The 18,487-nt window shown below is 53.2% G+C and overlaps 1 protein-coding gene across 1 annotated transcript in view; it reads right to left on the bottom strand.

The window, feature by feature from the left end:
- DNAH2 (dynein axonemal heavy chain 2) overlaps positions 1 to 18,487 on the bottom strand; it is a 2,945,517-nt gene that overhangs the window by 1,120,208 nt on the left and 1,806,822 nt on the right. Inside the window, exon 54 of the mRNA XM_085638712.1 lies at positions 5,635 to 5,765. Coding sequence (XP_085494838.1) covers positions 5,635 to 5,765 — 131 coding nt within the window. The remainder of the gene's footprint in view (positions 1 to 5,634; positions 5,766 to 18,487) is intronic.

The raw sequence follows: 18,487 nt of genomic DNA, 5'->3' as shown, positions 1-18,487 counted from the left end.
TCATATCGGGGGATCGATCGACAGACTGAGTAGCTCGGGATACCAGTATCTTCGTGCCCAATCCGGAGCCACCAAGATGACTTGGGCCCGGTCGCGCCTGATCTTCTTCAGCACTCTGGACAGAAGTGGTATAGGCGGAAAGGCGTACAACAGACCGCAACTCCACTCGCGACGAAAAGCATCTCCGAGCGAGTGCCGCCTTGGAAACTCCAACGCGCAGAACTGCTGACATTGGGCGTTCTCTTCGGTGGCGAATAGATCTAACCAAGGCTCTCCCCACAGCCGAAAGAGGCCTTGTGCCACGTCCGAGTTTAGACGCCATTCGTGATCCATCATGCACCGGCGGCTGAGTTCGTCTGCTCTGGCGGGCTATCTGAACGTCAGATGTTTAACCACCAGGGTGATGCCCTGATGTTCCAGCCATGTCCAGAGGCGCAGGTCCACGACCCCACCCCACCCTGTTTGTTGCAATACAACATGGCGGTGCTGTTGTCCGTGAACACCTGCACTACACTTCTCCGGACAGAGGGAAGGAATGCCTTTAGTGCCAGCCGGATCGCCCTCAGTTCCAAAAGGTTGATATGGAGCCGGGACTCCGCCGGAGACCAGAGGCCTCTGATCTCCGCCTCTCCCATGTGGCCCCCCCATCCCAGGAGGGACGCATCCGTCACTACTACATGCTCCGGTTGGGGTAGGGAGAGGGATCTGCCACTGACCCAATCGCGGTCTGTGAGCCACCACTGCAGCTGTCTTGCAGTGCCCTCCGAGATCAAGACATGGTCGGACAGGTTGCCCCGATGCTGGGCCCACTGAAACTTCAGGTCCCACTGCAGAGCCCGCATCCACCATCTGGCGTGATGCACCAACAGGATGCAGGAGGCCATCAGATCCAGAAGCCGCTGCACCAACCTGACCGAAACCCGGGATAGAGTCCGAAAGATGGGAATCAGAGCCTGAATATCCCGGACCCGCTACTCCGGAGGATAGGCCCGGAACTGCGCCGAGTCCAGAACCGCTCCGATGAAGAGGAGCTTCTGGGAGGGACTCAGATGCGACTTCGGCACATTGATGGAAAACCCCAGCAAATGCAAGAGGTCGGCCGTAGTCTGGAGGTGGGAGACGACTGCCTGGGGCGAGCCCACCTTCAGCAACCAGTCGTCGAGATAGGGGAAGACTGGAACCCTCAATCTGCGCAGATGACCTGCGACCACCGCCATCACTTTGGTGAACACCCGAGGGGCACTGGTGAGGCCGAAGGGGAGCACGGTAAACTGAAAATGCTCTTGGCCCACCGTGAACCGCAGGTAACGCCGGTGGGCCGGCAGGACGGGGATGTGGAAATAAGCGTCCTGCACGTCCAACGCTACCATCCAGTCTCCAGGGTCTAGGGCAGCCAGAACCTGAGCTAAGGTGAGCATCTTGAACTTCTCCTTCCGGAGGAAGGCGTTGACGCTCCTGAGGTCCAAGATAGGGCGTAGGCCCCCTTTGCCCTTCTTGGGAACCAGAAAGTAATGGGAATAACAACCACAACCTACTTCTGGACCAGGAACGCGCTTGATGGCCCCCTTGGCCAAGAGGGCCGTAACTTCCTCCTGCAGAAGTTGCAAGTGATCCCCCGAAATTCGGTGGCACTGAGGTGACATGGCTGGAGGGGTTGCCTCGAAGGGGAGGGAGTAGCCCCTTCGGACGATTTGCAGCACCCACCTGTCTGATGTGATGGTACGCCAGTGGAGCAGGTGATGGTGAACTCTGCCACCCACTGGTGTGGAATGGGCCTGAAAGCTCGGACTAGGAGGGCTTTGAGGCGGATGCTGCTGGGGTAGATGTGGACGGACCGGCACGTTGTCCCCCTGTACCGCCTCGGCGGAATCCACGTCCGCGTCCGCGTGGAGGTTGGTTCTGCGGCCGGTGGCTAGGCGGACGTGAGGGGGCACCCCTTCCTTGGCCACGAAAGGGGCGAAAAGCGGAAGGTTGTGGGCGCGGGCCGAGAGGCCCAAGGACTTGGCCGTAGCCCTGGAGTCCTTAAAGCGCTCCAGCGCACTATCCGCATTGTCGCCAAAAAGGCGACTGCCATCGAAGGGCATGTCCATGAGGGTGCTCTGTACATCCCTGGAAAAACTCTCTGGACTGCAGCCAGGCGTGGCGCCGAAGCACCACCGTGGTCGACATTGCCCTGCCCAGCAAGTCCGTTGTGTCCAGTCCACATCGGATTGCATGCCGTGCCGCATCCTGCCCCTCTGCAAGAGCCTGGGCGAGCCGTGTCCGGGCCTCCTCCGGACACTGGGACAGCACGTCCTCCACTGTATCCCACAGAGAGTGGGAGTAACGGTCCAAAAGGCACGCGGTGTTGATAGACCACAACCCCAAACTAAGAGAGGAGAACAGTTTCTTCCCAAACTGTTCTAAACTTTTGGATTCCCGATCTACGGGAGTGGACGGGAAGGAGGTCTGGGAGGTAGAGGCCTGGATAACCAGGCTCTCGGGCGTGGGGTGCATGGACAGAAAAGTGGGGTCGCCCGGTGCAGGGCGATGGCGCCTGGCCACGTTCCGGTCCACAGAAGGAACTGTGGAGGGCTTGGACCAGGTGCCCTTCAGAACTTCAATCAGTGCTTCATTAAACTGCAGCAGAGGCTCCGAGGAGCTTGCTGACCTTTGGAGCACTTCAGTGAGGCGATTAGTCCTCACGGCCACAGCAGGCAGCTCCAGCCCAAGGGCTTTGGCCGCCTTGCGCTGCACCACAGAAAATGCAGCACCTTCTTCCGAAGCCACGGTCAGAGGAGAGATGAAGCCAGTGTCAGGGGAGGTGTCAAGACCACTGGCATCACCCAGTTTGTCTGCCCAGTCCTGAGATAACTGGCCCTGCCGGGCCAGAGGGTCCTCAGACCCCTCCCAGTCATCACCGTCATCCGATTCCTGGTATACAGGTGGAATGATTGGAGCCGGGCAGAAGATGAAATTGCCACCCATCGGCGTCGGGTGCGGCGCCGGGTGGCTCCGCTCTGACGCCAGGATCGGACCGGGACTAAACCGTGGAACGGCGTCGCCCGAAGGCGGCGGCGGGGGCGGCACCGGAGGAGTCGGCGCCGGCGGAGGGGTCGTGGGGTCGACCGGCGCCGACTGGGATCCAGGCCTGGATCCGTCGGGGACCTGCGGCTTCGGGACCGGAGTCGACGACGGCGCCTGGGCCGGAGCCGCCGGCTCGCTAGGCCTCCCAGTCGAGCCTGCGGGGCCCGAAGGCGCGCCAGCAGGTGTCGACTGCGGAGCCAGGCTCCTCATGGCCACGGGGAAGTCTCTGATCTCCGCCGGAGTCGCGTCAGACCCAGAGACCGGAGGGTATGGGGTCGGACGGGACTCCTGCGGCTCCAACGGAGCCGCGCGGGTGGTGTCACCCGAACCCTCAGCCGAGTCACGCGACCGGCGAGGGGAGCCAGAAGAGCGATGTCGCCTCTTCGACTTCTTGCTGTGCTTTGACTTACCGGATCTCGAAGACTTGGACCCCGACGAGCGGTGATGGCTGCCGGTACTCGAGCAGCTTGCGGGCCCGCTCCCGCCTAGCTTTCGAAGTCAAGGCATGGCAGTCGAGGCACGACTCGGCATCGTAGTCGGCCCTAAGGCAATAGAGGCACCGGCGGTGGTGGTCCGTGACCGACATCAGTCATTGACAGGAGTCACAAGCTTTGAATCCAGGCATCCCTATCGGCACCAGAGTCGAGGTCGACGAGAATGGAACCAAAAGAGTTCAAAAAAGTTTAGTCAAAAAGTGACTAAAAGGGTATGCTCTTCCCGGATCGGCGCTTACTGGTGGGGAAAAAAGAAGAACTGACATCAGCGCGCGAGGGCGGCGTCTAAGTACTCCGACGACGTCATCCCGGCGATCACGACACTGACGACGGACGCGGAGCAGCAGACGACGCCTAGCGACGCGCAAGGGTATTGCTGGCGAAAAATCTTTCCGGATCCAGCCTGACGCCTGGGGATATTCTAAGGTGAGGAATCTAACTAACGTGTTTCCTTCAGATAACATCTAAATATGAAACAAGCTGCAATGAAAGGTAATTCTTAGTGTCCTCGCCCACAAAGGATGCTGGGTTTCACCTCATCTGAATACGTTTATTTATGAGTTACTAGTCTGCCGTCTTTCGTGGGTAACAAAACTTGAACAAGGAAATAACATCCTGCAGTATTTAGCAGACATTTAGCATCTGCCCCGGAGCATAGTCTTTCTTTTACTGAAGTACCATTACTTTTATGTAGTCCATTTTCATTGCATTTAGTCCTGTTTTAGTAACAATGCCTGCATGATTTACCAGCCAAATGCAATCTTTGCCCTGAATGGCACAATGCAGGAAAAAACCCAAGCTGTTAAGAGGCTGAATAGTAAACAAGCATTTGCAATGCAACAGGTCTCACATTTAGAAACTTTGACCTATTGGTATTGTAAATGACAATGCCTTCTATTATTGCAGTTTTTTAAACACATAAATAAAAGGCATTGTCATTTAGAATTCCAATAGCTCAATATCTTGCCATTGCGAGACCTATTGCACTGCAAATGCTTGTTTGGGGTTGCATCTGCCTTGCTGGATTTCCTTGTCTGCCCTGTGTATGTAGGTATCACCCCTTATCTATTAGGGACTAGTCCTATTTGCTGCATCCTTCAGGCCTCAAATTAGTCCAAATAGGTAACACAGAGACTCAATATTTTGCTCTTTTCCTTCCCTGTGCTCTCAATTGACCCAGCTCTCTCCTTTTCCTGGAGCAAACTCCTGACATGTTTATACATTTACCTGAGAGTTTGACGTAAAATAAATTGAGCTCCAAAGTTCCATGTAGAGGGTTTCAACAATGTGATGCAGTGAGAGGGGCCACTCTGGTACCAGATTACAGCAATCAGGCTGCAAGTGTGACGGGAAGCTGGGTGTGTCTGGAGCAGAACCAGATGGTTGCCTCTGTTTGTAATGCCAGAGTGGGAGAAAAAAGGACTGAAACACCGGTCTTGGTAATCACTAGAGACCTAGATTAAGCATTTGGCCCATCACTTTTTGATTTTCTAAGAGAGATGATGAAAGTGGGATGGGTATGTCGAGACATGGGTGCCATTCTCGCTGTGCCATCAGAGTTAAGCTGCACTTCACTGATGCGGTTTAAAATGGTGGAAACCGGTCTGGGGTTGTATTTGTTCTTGATCTGAAATGAAAAGGCCTCGCAGTAAGGACTTGACTGTTCCTATTGGCGCACACCTAAGGCTGAGTAGCATATGGATAAACTTTTCTAGTGTGGCCCAAAGTACTTACCAGTAGCTGAAACGCATTGAAATATTCCACAAATCACTATTTTGTTTTTTACAGTAATGAAAACACACACCGAATAGAATATGTTTTACAAAGCTACTTAGCTATTTACACTTTCATGGACAAACATGCACAACTTTCTTTTGGCTTGTATCAGAGCAGTCGAAGGATCATACTTCTTGCCAAGACCACCTGAACACACAAACTACAACAAAATGTCCATAATCAACAAGAAAATGTGAAGCAGGACAGCCAACCATGCTATCATTGACAGATCTGAATGTCTGTCAGAGAACCTCCAGGAAAAACAAACCTAAGTTTATTCCTGACTAATGATTCATACCGAATATAGGTGACTGTTTATTGGGGCAGATGTTGTGGAAGGTCAAATCAAAGAGGGAGGCAAGCTTCTCACTCAGAATCCCAATGAAGATCTCCATGTCACTGTCATTCACCAGGCGGTCAGAGAAGACTCTGTATCAAAAGAAAAAGACAAGAGGTCAGGAACAGCTTCCTATTAACAACCTTTGCCCAGAAGACATCATAGATGGTCCAGTATATTAATCAGTGTTGGAACACACAGGTCCCTTCTTCAGCTGGGAACAGCACCATTCAAAATGTTTCATGCTAACATTTTGAACAACTGAAGGGGCCTTTCTTGATCCTAAAACTAGAATACTATCCTTAAGTTAGTGGGCCAGCAATACAAAACACAATATACAACTCCCAGAAAGACACAACGTTCTACATCTTAGCGGGGTCCTCTAGTTAAAGTAAACAATATTTATATATACATTAAATACGTTTAAAGACAGTCTTGAGTCAAAGGGGCTTGGACGTTGTTAAAGCCCTACATCATTTTGGGCCTGAAGGGAATGATAACACCTTGGTTCTTAACTGCTGAAGTTTTTTTTCAGGTTCTCCTACACTCTGGCTCTTACCAATATCAACTTTGTAGGTACCAGGTACCACGCCACCTAGTGGTCAGGTTGGAAATTTCTTCTAAGAGCGGTTAGGCTTTGTTTAGCTGTACCACAAATGTATCATACATGGCAAGACACACCCTCTTCCTCCTAAGAAAAGCATACATTACCATAGTAAACCATAGCACGGAAGGGAAATACTTTGGGTGTGTATGTGCTCCTTGTGGAAGAGCAGCATGCTGTAACTCACAGTGATGTCTGCTAATGGCTGAAGTGGGGTGACAGGGTGCCCCCTGATGCACGCTCAAATGAGTCGGAGAAAAATGTGAATGATACAACCACAGAAAAATGGAAGAAGTGTTTCTGAAAAACCCGATAAGTAACTAGATCATACACATAATCTTAGTAAAATCAGAGGGCCTTGGCAAACATAGATCTAAAAAAAGCCAATCGTTATGTCATTGGGTGCCAGCCTTCTGCCTTTGACAAAGAAAGAAAGAAGGAACGAAAGCACAAAAGAAGAAAGGAAAGAAGGAAAAAGCACAAAAGGAAAGAAATAAAAACAAAGGAAGGAAAGAAGGAAAGAAAGAAAGAAAGAAGACAAGAAGGAAAAAGAAATACAGGACAGGGGAGGAGCCTAGCGCGCAACCAAGATGGCCGCGTAGGTGCGAGGCTCCCGAGGACCTCCGCAACCTCCTACGTTTATCCTGACTTCATCCTGCATCGGTTGAGGGAACTGTGTCGGTAAGCCTGAGCCGAGGTGGTACCCGTTTCCCGTTTTTGAATCGGACCTCGGGTGCCGGAGTGAGCACCGATTGAAGTTTGCGGCCTACTTCTCTCCTGACCCCGGATTCGCGTTTGGGGGCGACCCGGTGGCAAAGTGAACAACAACGGCGGGCTGGGCCTGGCGAGTCGCGTACCCCGCACTTTCACTTTCGCGCCCCCTTGCTGTCTTTGCAAGTGGGATCGCGGCGCTCTTGGTGTTGGGGTGGCCTCGCTGGGAGACCCTGCCTGCCTGCCTGCTGTGGCCCGCTCCACCGTCCTGGGGTGGCCCCCCGGAGCTCGTGGCCTTGATTGCTCGCTTTTTACTGCGTGGCTGGTGAGGGTGTGAGACCCGCGACGATGGCCACTAAACAAGATAGAGATCGGTTGAAGGCCAAGTCGACCCGGCGTGGCGCCGCACATCAGGCCAACATCATGGACCGTTACACCCTCCCGAAGGGATCTCCCGGTGGACCGCACAAGTCCTCTGAGTGCCCCCCGGATTTGCCCACAGATCTGACTCTGCAAGACGTCATGGGCGCCATTGCTGAGATGAAGGCCTCGGTGGGCCAGCGGTTTGACACGTTAGCGTATAAAATCGACGCGGTCCTCGTTGATGTCAACCTGGTGAGAGCTGATCTCTCGAAGACCAACGACCGGGTCGATTCTTTGGCCCACACCGCGTCGGGCCTCACGACTGAGGTGGCGGCCCTTCAGACGGAGGTACACCGGCTTCGTCAGGCGAGTGCGCTCATGGATCGGCGCCTGGAGGATTCCGAGAGCCGGGCCCGGAGGAATAATATCCGCATCATCGGAGTACCTGAGGGACGGGAGGAGTCGGCGGCGGATCTTTTTGTGGAGGACCTGATCACTACCCATCTCCAGCCTCGGGGACTGAGTACATTTTTTGCGGTGGAGAGGGCTCATAGAGTTCCCGGGGGAAGGCCGAAGGTCGGAGCCCCTCCGCGGCCTCTTATTGCCCGTATCTTTAATTTTCGGGACAGGGATGCAATTCTGCAAGCCTCCAGACTGCAAGGGCCGATTAAATTGGAGAACATGGAGGTGAACTTTTATCCTGACTTCACCCAAGTGGTCCAGAAGCAGAGACTGAGCTTCTTGGGCGTCAAGCGGCGGCTTCGGGACATGAACTTAAAATACGCCATGCTCTTCCCGGCCAGGCTGCGGGTGGAGGTGGATGGTCGCACTCACTTTTTTGACCGTCCTGAAGCGGCCGGGGACTGGCTGGACACTTTGTCTGGGGGTCGGGATCGGGATGGCGGGGGGGGGGGCTGCGGGAGGAGAAGGCCCACTGGACCGGGACTGAGGTGCTGATACTGGGACTCACTCTGGACGAAGATGCTGCCGCTTTCGGCCAAGCTTAGGGTCTCTCGTTTTTTGTACTCGTTCTCCCTCCTTTGTAGGTGGTGCGGGGTCTCGAAGGGGTACTCTTTCCTCCTCTAGGGGGTTTACCTAGTTTCAACTATATAGGGGCGACAGGCACACTGTAAGTTGGGGGGGCTGTTTGGGCTCATGCAGGGGTGCAGGGAGGGGGGAGTTTTGTTGGGGCGGTTGGGTTGGGGTGGGGTGTTGTTCATTTGTACCACAAGGCAAAAGTATTGTCGTGCTATTCTCAAAGTGCTCTCGGGGGGACGAGTGATTGCTTTCGTTTATGATGGGGGGTAGGGGACTGAGTCTTTTGTCCTGGAACGTTAATGGACTGGGGGACAGGATAAAACTAGGTGTGGTCCTGCAGTTCCTGAAACAAATTTCACCTGACATAGTTTTTCTGCAGGAGACGCACCTCATTGGCAACTCCTTTCGTGCTATGAACCGGCGGGGCTACCGCCTTCTGGCCCATTCGGGCTTCACGTCGGGTTCAAGGGGTGTGGGCATCATGGCCAAGACCTCGCTCCCGTTGGAAGTTGATGAGGTACTCCATGATGACAGGGGACGTTACACGGTTCTGGTGGGTAGACTGGAGGGCAGAGTGATTATTTTTGTTTCTGTCTATGTCCCGCCAGGGTTGCAGACGACCACCTTTGCGGATCTGGGGCGCCTCCTCCTTGGCCTTCCGGAGGGGATTCTGGTGGTTGGGGGGGATTTTAACGCTGTGATTTCTGGAATTGAGGACCGTCACCCCCCTAGGGATCTCCCCCGTGCCCAAGCGTGGTTGTCTGGCCTATTGGATGCCTTGGGGCTGGTGGATTGTTGGCGTTTGAAACATCCTACGCAGAAACAGTACACTTTTCATTCCGGGGCCCATGGCAGTCTATCAAGACTAGACTATGTCCTGGTGCCGGCGGCGCATTCGGGGAGGATCGGGGAGGTGCGCTATTTGGCGCGGGGTATTTCAGACCACTCCCCGCTCTTATTGCACTTCGATATTCTCCCGAGGGGAGAGGGTAGGGTGGCCCCGATTAATCCCTGGTACCTGCGCGACCCCACCATTCGCGCAGAGTTGGTTAAGTCCCATAAGCGATATTTTGATGATAATGTGGGGTCGGTGTCATCTGCGGTCTCGCTATGGGAGGCATTTAAGACGGTGATTCGGGGGGATGCCCTGTCCCTTATTTCCCATTCCCGGAGGCGCGAGCGGGAGGAGGTGATCCGTGTTGAAACTGAAATAACTGAGTTGGAGGGCGACCTCGAATGTGGGGTGACGGATGACAAATTACATGTCCTCCGACTCAAGCAGGCGGCCTATAACGCCCTCGTCACGGAGGCGGCCAGGGGCCTCAGTAGAGAGCAACAGGGGAGACTGTATGATGTGGGTGATAAGGCTGGGAAATTGATTGCGTGGCTGGATAAAAAGGAGAGGGCGAGTCGAGTTGTCCCGTCGATTGAGAAACTGGATGGTGTGTGTGTCACGGAACCGGAAGAAATAGTCGATTGCTTTGCAGAATATTTCCGTGGGGTGTATTCCCCGGTGTCCTCCCGCTCGGAAGAGGACTCCCATGCCATGCTTAGGGATATCGCGCTGCCTTCCCTTTCGGAGGAGGACAGAGTGTCGTTGGACGCCGCCCCAACCTCTGAAGAAATTGCTCTCGCCATACGCTCGGTCGCTTCCGGCAAGGCCATGGGTCCTAATGGTCTTCCCATCGAATTGTACAAGCTGCGACCGGATACGCTGGCGCCGCATCTCCGTGCAGTGTTCCTCGCGGCCCGTTCGGCGGGTTCCCTCCCGCTAGACCAGCGTCTGGCTACTATCGTGGTCATTCACAAGGAGGGGAGGCCGCGGGACCGGGTCACGTCCTACCGGCCTATTTCGCTGCTGAATGCGGAGCCCAAAATTCTCGCCAAGGTGTTGGCCAATCGGCTGGTTGGCGTGGTGTGCGATTTGATTCACCAGGATCAGTCCGGCTTTATCCCCCATCGCAACACTGCGCTTAACCTGCGGCGCTTGCATGGGGTGCTCGCGCGTGTCCCGTTTATACGGGAACCGGCCATTTTGGCATCCCTGGACGCCACTATGGCGTTTGACACACTTGAGTGGCCATATATTTGGGCGACACTGGCGAAGTTTGGGTTTGGCCCGGGATTCATCGGTTGGGTGAAATTGTTGTACTCGGGACCGCTGGCGCAGGTGGTTGTGAACGGTAGAGTGTCGGCTCCGTTTGAGCTGGGCAGGGGCACACGGCAGGGCTGCCCATTATCACCGCTCCTCTTCGCGCTTGCCCTGGAGCCCCTGGCGGAGTGGCTGCGGTGGGAACCTTCTATTCGTGGTCTCCGATGGACCCCCGAGTATGAGGACCGCGTATCTCTTTACGCTGATGATATTCTTCTGTACCTGGCTTCCCCACGTAAATCACTGATAGTACTGGTTGATGTATTGCACTCATTTGGCCTCAACTCCGGCCTGGTCATCAACTGGGCTAAATCGTGTGTGTATGTCCTCTCTGGGGAGGACCCTATCCTTCCGCGGGGTTGTCCTATCCAGATCGCCCCGCGGGGATTTAGGTACCTGGGTGTCTTCATTACCCTGGACGCGGGGGCCCGATATAGCCAGAACTTGCTTCCCCCCCTCCAGCGCCTGAAGGAGGACGTCGCGCGTTGGAAGCGCTTGCCGCTCTCGCCGCTCGGCCGGGCGGCATTGTTTAAGATGATGTCGCTGCCACGTTTCCTGTATGCTTTGCAGAATACAATGGACGTTGTCCCGGCGCGCTACTTTCGCGAGGTGGAGAGTTTGCAGCGCCGACTGTTCTGGGAGGGTAGGCCGCGTAGCGCCCTGGCGAAGCTGACGCTCCCGTGGTACGACGGGGGGGGTTGCCCTCCCAGATATCAAGCGATATTACTGGGCCTCCCAGCTGGCTGCGATCAATCACGGCCTTTACGGGCCCGCCCTAAACCCGGCCTTTGAGATGGATAAAATGTTACTGCCGGGCGGTGACTATAATCGGGCGCTTTATTCTAGCTCGCATGACGCGCGGCTGACGGGCCCCACGAGGGTCATGGTACGGGTGTGATATACGGCTAACGTGGCGATGGGGTGGAAGGATCGCTTGACCCGGGCGACGCCACTATACGCATCTGAGCGGCTGGGCTCCCTGTGGACCTCGAAGGGCTTTGAGAAGTGTGACATGATAGGCATCAGCAGGGTGGGCGATCTCTGGACGAGGGGGGATTCAAAACGTTCGATGTGCTGCAGACAGAATTCCAGCTGCAGGACAGGGAGTACTTTCGTTATATGCAGATCCGTCATGCATTGTGCTCCGTATTTCCGGACGTTGCCTCCATCCCGGAGTACTCCCCTCTGGAGGATAGAGTGCTAGATGGGCATGTCCCGGACGGCACGATTTCATTAATTTACAAAAAGCTCATCAATGACCATTCGGGACTGCTGACCGGCCTTCGTGAGGCGTGGGGGGCTGATGGATTGGAGCTGGATGACGAGGACTGGGTGTCTGCGGTGGCCTCCCCGAAAGAGGTGGCCATACCGGCCCGCCTTCGCTTCGTCCAGCTCAAGATACTCCATAGGGTCTATGTTACGGGGCCGAGGCTGATGCGTATGGGCTATGCTGTGGACGGGTTGTGTAAGCGTGGGTGTGGTTCTTTGGGGACCTTTCTCCATATTCTGTGGGAATGCCCGGAAGTGGTGCGATTCTGGCGTGGTGTGCATGAGGTTTTGCAGGTAGTTACGCATGTGCCGCTGTTGCCTGAGGCGAGGAGATGTCTTTTGAATGTATGGGAGCCAACCGACTACTCAGTGCCGCTGACGTGGTGGGCGACTCTGGGATATATGGTGGCCAAACGTGACATTGCGCAACTGTGGGGCTCCCAGAGGTCGCCGACTGTCTCGGAGTGGAAGGACAACATGGATTGGTGTATGTTTCGGGAAAAGGTGGTGTATATTGCGAGAGGTAAGCCTGGGACATGGGTGAAAGTATGGGGCCCCTGGAACGCTTACCGTGGGGGAATCTGTACCCCGCCGCTACTGCCTGATCCGTCACCGGCCCCGTCTCCTTAGCCTGTTTGTCTTCCCGGTTCTGGGCAATGAGTTTACTTAGTCCCCGTCCTGACCTATTCCCCCCCCTCGATATTCCTATGAACCAGTGGGGTCCCCCCCCTAGGGGAGCACATGCTGTTGTTTCCGACTGTGGGTTGCCTTGTGGACTTGTTTTTTTGTTGTTATTTATATAAAAACAAAACCGTCGTGTGGGGTCCGGATGGTGTGGCTGCCAACGTCTCTTTCAACTCCTGTGAATTCCCTTTTGCCGCAGCGTGCGTTCTATTGTCTGTATTACATGCTCCTTCTGTTTGCTAGCGGCCGGCCTGAAGGTTGTAGGCCCATCTTTGTATATTTTTTGGATTCTGTAATAAACGGTTTCAAAAAAAAAAAACAAAAAAAAAGAAATACAGGACAGAGGGAAAAAAGTAAGGCAAGAAAGAAGGAAAGAAAATAGTAAGGCAAGAAAAAAGGAAGGAGGCCAAGAAAAAAAGAACAAAGGAAAGAAAGACAGAAAGCAAGAAAGAAGAAAGAAAGAAGGCAAAAGAGAAGAAAGGAAAGAAAGAAAGCAAGAAAAAAGGAATGAAAGCAAGAAAGAAGGAAAATGAGTTAAAGCAAGAAATATGGAAAGAGGGAAAGAAAGAAGGCAATACTGAAGAAAAAAGAAATGACAGAAAAAAGAAATAGAAAAAGAATTAATAAAAGAATGAAAGAAAAATGGAAGCATCATCTATATGGGCGCCACTTCGGCACGCTGTCAGTACTTTTCGCGTTTTTCCAGAAGCGTGGAGCCATGAAGTTACTGACCATGGTTTGTTAAAAACAACTACGGCCCTGAAGTGAAACAGCCATTATGCTAAAACTAATCTGCCGTGACGGGGGGAGATTGCTGCGTTGGTAAGACATCTGCGGCTAGATTATGTCTCTACCAGATAAGGCGTTATCGAAGGTAAGTAACTTGTACATCTGACAGAGACATCTAGCTGCAGATTGCTTACCTTCAAACAGATACGCAAGCAATATCATCCCAGGAGGAGGGACTACAGTAAAGCTTCAAACCAAAAAGTCCTGCAGAAGAGAACGACCAAAAAGCACCCCCCTCCCCGCGGACCTGGTTGTCCAGGCAGAAATGCTTGGCAAATGTGTGCAGAGATGCCCACGTGGCTGTCTGGCAGATGTCACGAACCGGAACACCATGCTGAACAGCCGTGGTGGCTGCCTTCGCCCTGGTATAATGGGTCCTAAGGTCTTCAGGAGGATGTTTCTTCACCAAGGCGTAACATATTTTAATGCTGAGGATGGCCCAGCCTGATATGGGTCTCTTCTGTACAGCACGCCCCTTCTTTGCTCCACCATACCCTAAGAAAAGCTCGTCACCCATCCCAAGTGTTTTAGTGCGTGTGAGAAGTTGGCCTGATATATGATGTCACTAATTCTAGTGTACACCTTGTATCAGTCCAAACAACCCTTATGGTGATTGGTTGTAAAGTCAACCTTATAGACCAGCTATCCTAGTGGTAGCATTGACAAGAGCAGTCTTAGGCTAAACTCTGAATGGCATGTGAAGCCAGCTGTTATACCATATGTAATCCCTTGAATACCAAATGAAAGGACACCACAACAGATATATATAAAAATAGAATGTATTTATTCTAGTCAAACCCTCAGCACTCTTTATGAGATTCGAGGTAAGTACAACACAGTCTTATTTAAGCATACATTAAGTCACACAGGTAAGTAATACAGTTAGGCCCTAGGGGGCACGCAAACCATATACTAAGTAAGTGGTATAAGAACCACTGTCACGAACACAGGATAGGCCTAGGCCTAGGGAATCGCTGGGGCTACACTATACTACCAAAGGTTAGGAAGTGGGAGGCCCAAGGGATTCAGGTGCAGAGTGGAAACACTCACGCGTAATGCGTAAAAGTCAATAGAAATGGAAGTTATTAGAAAGTAACAGTTTTAGGACACTTCTGGTATAGCTAGGAAGTCGAGACTCGGAAACTAGACCCTTGGATAGTCAATACCCTTGTGAGCACCGAAGTACTCAAGTTACCTAGCCCACGGGCTGCGGGTGCATAGGTGTGAACTTGCATCGGGTTTCGTCGTTGACTCCTATGGATACCTGAAGGAAAGTTGCTGACAGGCAGTCAGTGAAGAGTGTCCGGTGGATCCCAAAGATGGAATCAAGAAGGAAGGATACCTGCAAGCAGAAGGGACAGAGTCTAGGTCACCAGCCAGGAGCCGGGAAGGAACCAGGAAGGAACCAGGCGATGTCGTGAAGATGCAGGTGAAGAGGTGAAGCTTGTCGCAGCAGTCACGGGTACCAGAAGGCGTCGAGGACGACCAGGACCAGGAGGTGAGCTGTCCCACGAAGGCTCTTGCTGTCGGCGGCGTCGAAGTCGAGTCAGGACCCAACAAGCCTTGGCAAGCGGAACCCACGCAGGATGGAGGACTTGCTTCTGGGGCAGACCAGGAAGGTCTGGGGTGCTTCTCTTTCACAGAGGAGCGGGTGCCAGTCTGGAGGAGCCGGACCAGCAAGATGAAAACAAAGGTTTGTCGTCGCAGAGGTCACTAGCCAACGGGCCAGCAACCGGACAACACGTCGAGCAACTCAGGTGCAGAAGGGCCCCACGCAGAACACGTGAAGTGTGGGGAGCTGGTCTTCTTTGCAGATGGTGCTCGGGATGGGGGATTCTCAATTCCCCAAGCACAGCCTCGAGGGAGCCTCGGAAGTCGCGCTAGTCAGGTACTAGCCACTTTTCCCAAGTCGCCGGTCCCACGTCCCTCGTCGCCTCCACGGGTCTCAGCTTCGCTGTAGATGTGAATCTGGGTCAGAGGTTTCTGGAAGTCTCGGCGCTGGTCAGTCTCTGCAGTCGTCCCTTGTAGGATCAGTCGCAAAGCAAGCAGCGGTCGCTGGATGCTGCCTGGTTGCCCAGGGTGGTCACTCCTTGGCCACAAGGGAGATTTCTTCAGTCTTCTTCCTGAGGTCGAATGTCGAAGGTCCAGAGTATCTGTACAAGTTGCAGATTCAGGTTAATCTAATTTAGCAGGGCTCAGCTACCTACTGATATACTGGGCTAGTGGGCTGGGCTACCTGCAAGGTCCCTCCTATGGGTGGGACCAGGAAGGGGAGTGGTTACACCCCCTTTCCTTTGTCCAGTTTCGCGCCAGAGCTGGGGCTGGAGTGCCCCAGTGCCGGTTTGAACTGGACTATGCATGGGACACCTTGTGTGCCCCAGGCAGTGTCTAGTTTCTTTCATCCCTCCCTGCCCCAATACACTAACTCCTGTCTGGGGTGTTGCTCGCACCTCCCAAGGCAGGAAACCTATTGTCGAAGCCCCCCTCGCTGGAAGGACTCCCAGCAGCAGGAGGTCAGACTTGTGTCTGTGGCAGCAGCATCCATTTTGTGATGCTGGGGCTCTGGTTAACTTTGACCGGGTAAGTAGGTTTCAACATGTGTTCTCCCTCTAGAAGGGAGGAATAATATCCTCATTGCCAGAAATGGTATGGGGGTATTATTCCAAAGTGTTAGACACCTTACACGGCATGTTTTGATAAAGCCAAACCATAGTTACCATAACCGTTTAAGATTATAAGGCACTTTAAGAGTATATGGTAGGCTATAGCATAGAACAGCTATAAGGACATGGTTCCGAAAGCTGCAGACTGGCTCAGCTCATGCTAGAGCACCATCTCACATGTTACCAAGCACTCTGCCTCCAGGATTGTTAAGGCCTGCCATAGGAGTGGCTGATAGGTACACATGTGTCTATATATAAGATAGGTATAGGAATACTACACCTAAGCAAGGAGTGATTACACGTACTTGTCTCAGCTGAGTGATCAGCCAGTTGTGTCATAATGGAAGGCCAGGCCAGGGGTGGCACAATACATGCTGCAGCCCCTGGTAGGCCTAGGGTACACCTATGCCCTGGATACCTAAGGTACACTGTACAGGGGCCAATAAGGTGATCCTAACCAATTGGGTTATGCACCTAAAGTACATAGTATACATTTAGAGAGAGAACAGCAGGGCTGTGGGTCTGATTGGCAGGCCCACAGCCACATCTAAGTCGAAAACCAGTGAAGCAAAAGCAAAAAGTGGGGGTGAACATAGAAAGCAGACCCCACTCTCCGACAGTGCGGTCAAGGTAGAACAACAACTCTCTCATTGGGTCCAGATCGTGGAGACGCTCGTCTTCTTAAAAAGGATGCGGAGGTGCATAGAAGGTAGGCAAGGTGACAGATTGTCCCAGATGGAAAGGTGTTAATACCTTGGACAGAAAAGAAGCCCTAGTGTGGGGCACTACTTTGTCTGAAAAAAACGGTCAGGTAATGCGGCTGAGATGACAGAGCCTGCTGTTCAACAGCCTCAGAGTCATTCTCAATGAAATCCAAGATAGAGGGTGAAACATTGTATCATAGCCTGAATATCCTGGACTCTCCGCTCGGGAGATAAGCCCGAAAGTGCACCATGTACAGAACGGCTTTGATGAAACGTAGGGTGTGAGAGGGGTTCAGGTCTGACTTCGGTACGTTGATAGTGAACCCAAGCGATGGCAGGAGGTTCGCAGTAGTCTGGAGGTCGAGGCGACTGCTTAGAGCGAGCCCGCCTTCAACAACCAGTCATCAAGATAGGGGAAGACTGGAACCCCTGGTCTCCGCAAACGAGCTGCGATCACCGCCATCACCTTAGTGAACACCCGAGGGGCACTGGTGTAGATGAAGGGGAGCATGGTAAACTGAAAGTGCTCTTGGCCCACCGTAAACCGCAGGTAGCGGCAATAGGCAGGTAGGACGGGTTATGGAAATAGACGTCCTGCAAGTCCAACACTACCATCCAGTCTCCTGGGTTCAGGGAAGACAGGACCTGAGAAAAGGTGAGCATCTTAAACTTCTCCTTTTTGAGGAAGTCGTTAAGGGCTCAGAAGTCGAGGATAGGATGAATGCCTCTGTCCTTCTTTGGAACCAGAAAATAGCAGGAATAGCAATCACAGCCTATTTCTGGCCCGTGAACTCTCTGTATTGCTCCCTTAGAGAGTCTTGACTTCCTTGCAGAGTAGAACAAGGTGATCCTCTGTCAGCCGATTGTAAGTTGGATGCATGGTGAGAGGGGTAGCTCGAAGGGGAGGGAGTAGCCTCTTCAGACTATTTGCAACACCCACCTGTTTAAGGTGATATCTCGCCAGTGGTGGAGTTGATGGCATATCCTACCACCAACTGGATGGCCATGATCCGTAGGGATCGGACTAGGAAGGTTTTGCAGGGGAGGAGGGATTTGTGGCTTGACCGGAGTTCTGGCCACCGACCTACGAGGTCCAGGTGAATGGTGTCCATGGCCCCACAGAGGTTGCTGGACTTGCGGAGTCCTCTGGTTGGAACTGGGTTGGCTTGGTTGAAAACCCTTTCTGTTGCCACGAAAGGGGCGAAAGGCAGACACAGGCTGCAATGACGTGGTGAGGCCTAGGGACATGGCTGTAGCCCGCGAGTCCTTGAAGTGCTGAAGCGTTACATCTACCTTGTCTCCACAGAGACGAAAGCCATCAAAGGCATGTCCATAAGGTTAGCTTGAACATCTCCTGAAAAGCCAGATGGCCTCAGCCAGGTGTGGTGCCACCGTTGAGGAAATTGCTTTCTCTAGCGAGTCTGTCGTGTCTAAGCCACACCGTATGGCAAACTTTGCTGCATCTCTCCCGTCTGCATAAGCTTGGGAGAGGAGAGCCCAGTCCTACTCCGAGACTCTTGGCAGCACTTGCACAATTGTATCCCATAGCGAATGGGAATAACGGCTCATGAGACATGCAGTGTTTACCGACCGCAATGATAGGCTGGTGGAAGAAAAGATCTTCTTACCGAAGCGGTCCAGCCTTTTGGATTCCCTGTTTGGGGGTGAGGAAGGGAACACCCCACAGGAAGTGGATGCTTGGACCACCAAACTCTGTGGGGTCGGATGGGTGGATAGGAAAGCTGGGTTGTCTGGTGCAGGGCAGTGGTGGGGGTCCAATAGTTCTATTTACAGGGGCCCCTGTGCTGGGCTTAGACCAGGTGTCGGGTTGAACGTC

This window comes from Triturus cristatus, chromosome 12 (assembly GCF_964204655.1).
Source record: "Triturus cristatus chromosome 12, aTriCri1.1, whole genome shotgun sequence".
Classification (NCBI taxonomy): domain Eukaryota; kingdom Metazoa; phylum Chordata; class Amphibia; order Caudata; family Salamandridae; genus Triturus; species Triturus cristatus.
Note: the sequence above shows the minus strand (reverse complement) of the source record. Positions and strands in the feature narration are given on the sequence as shown.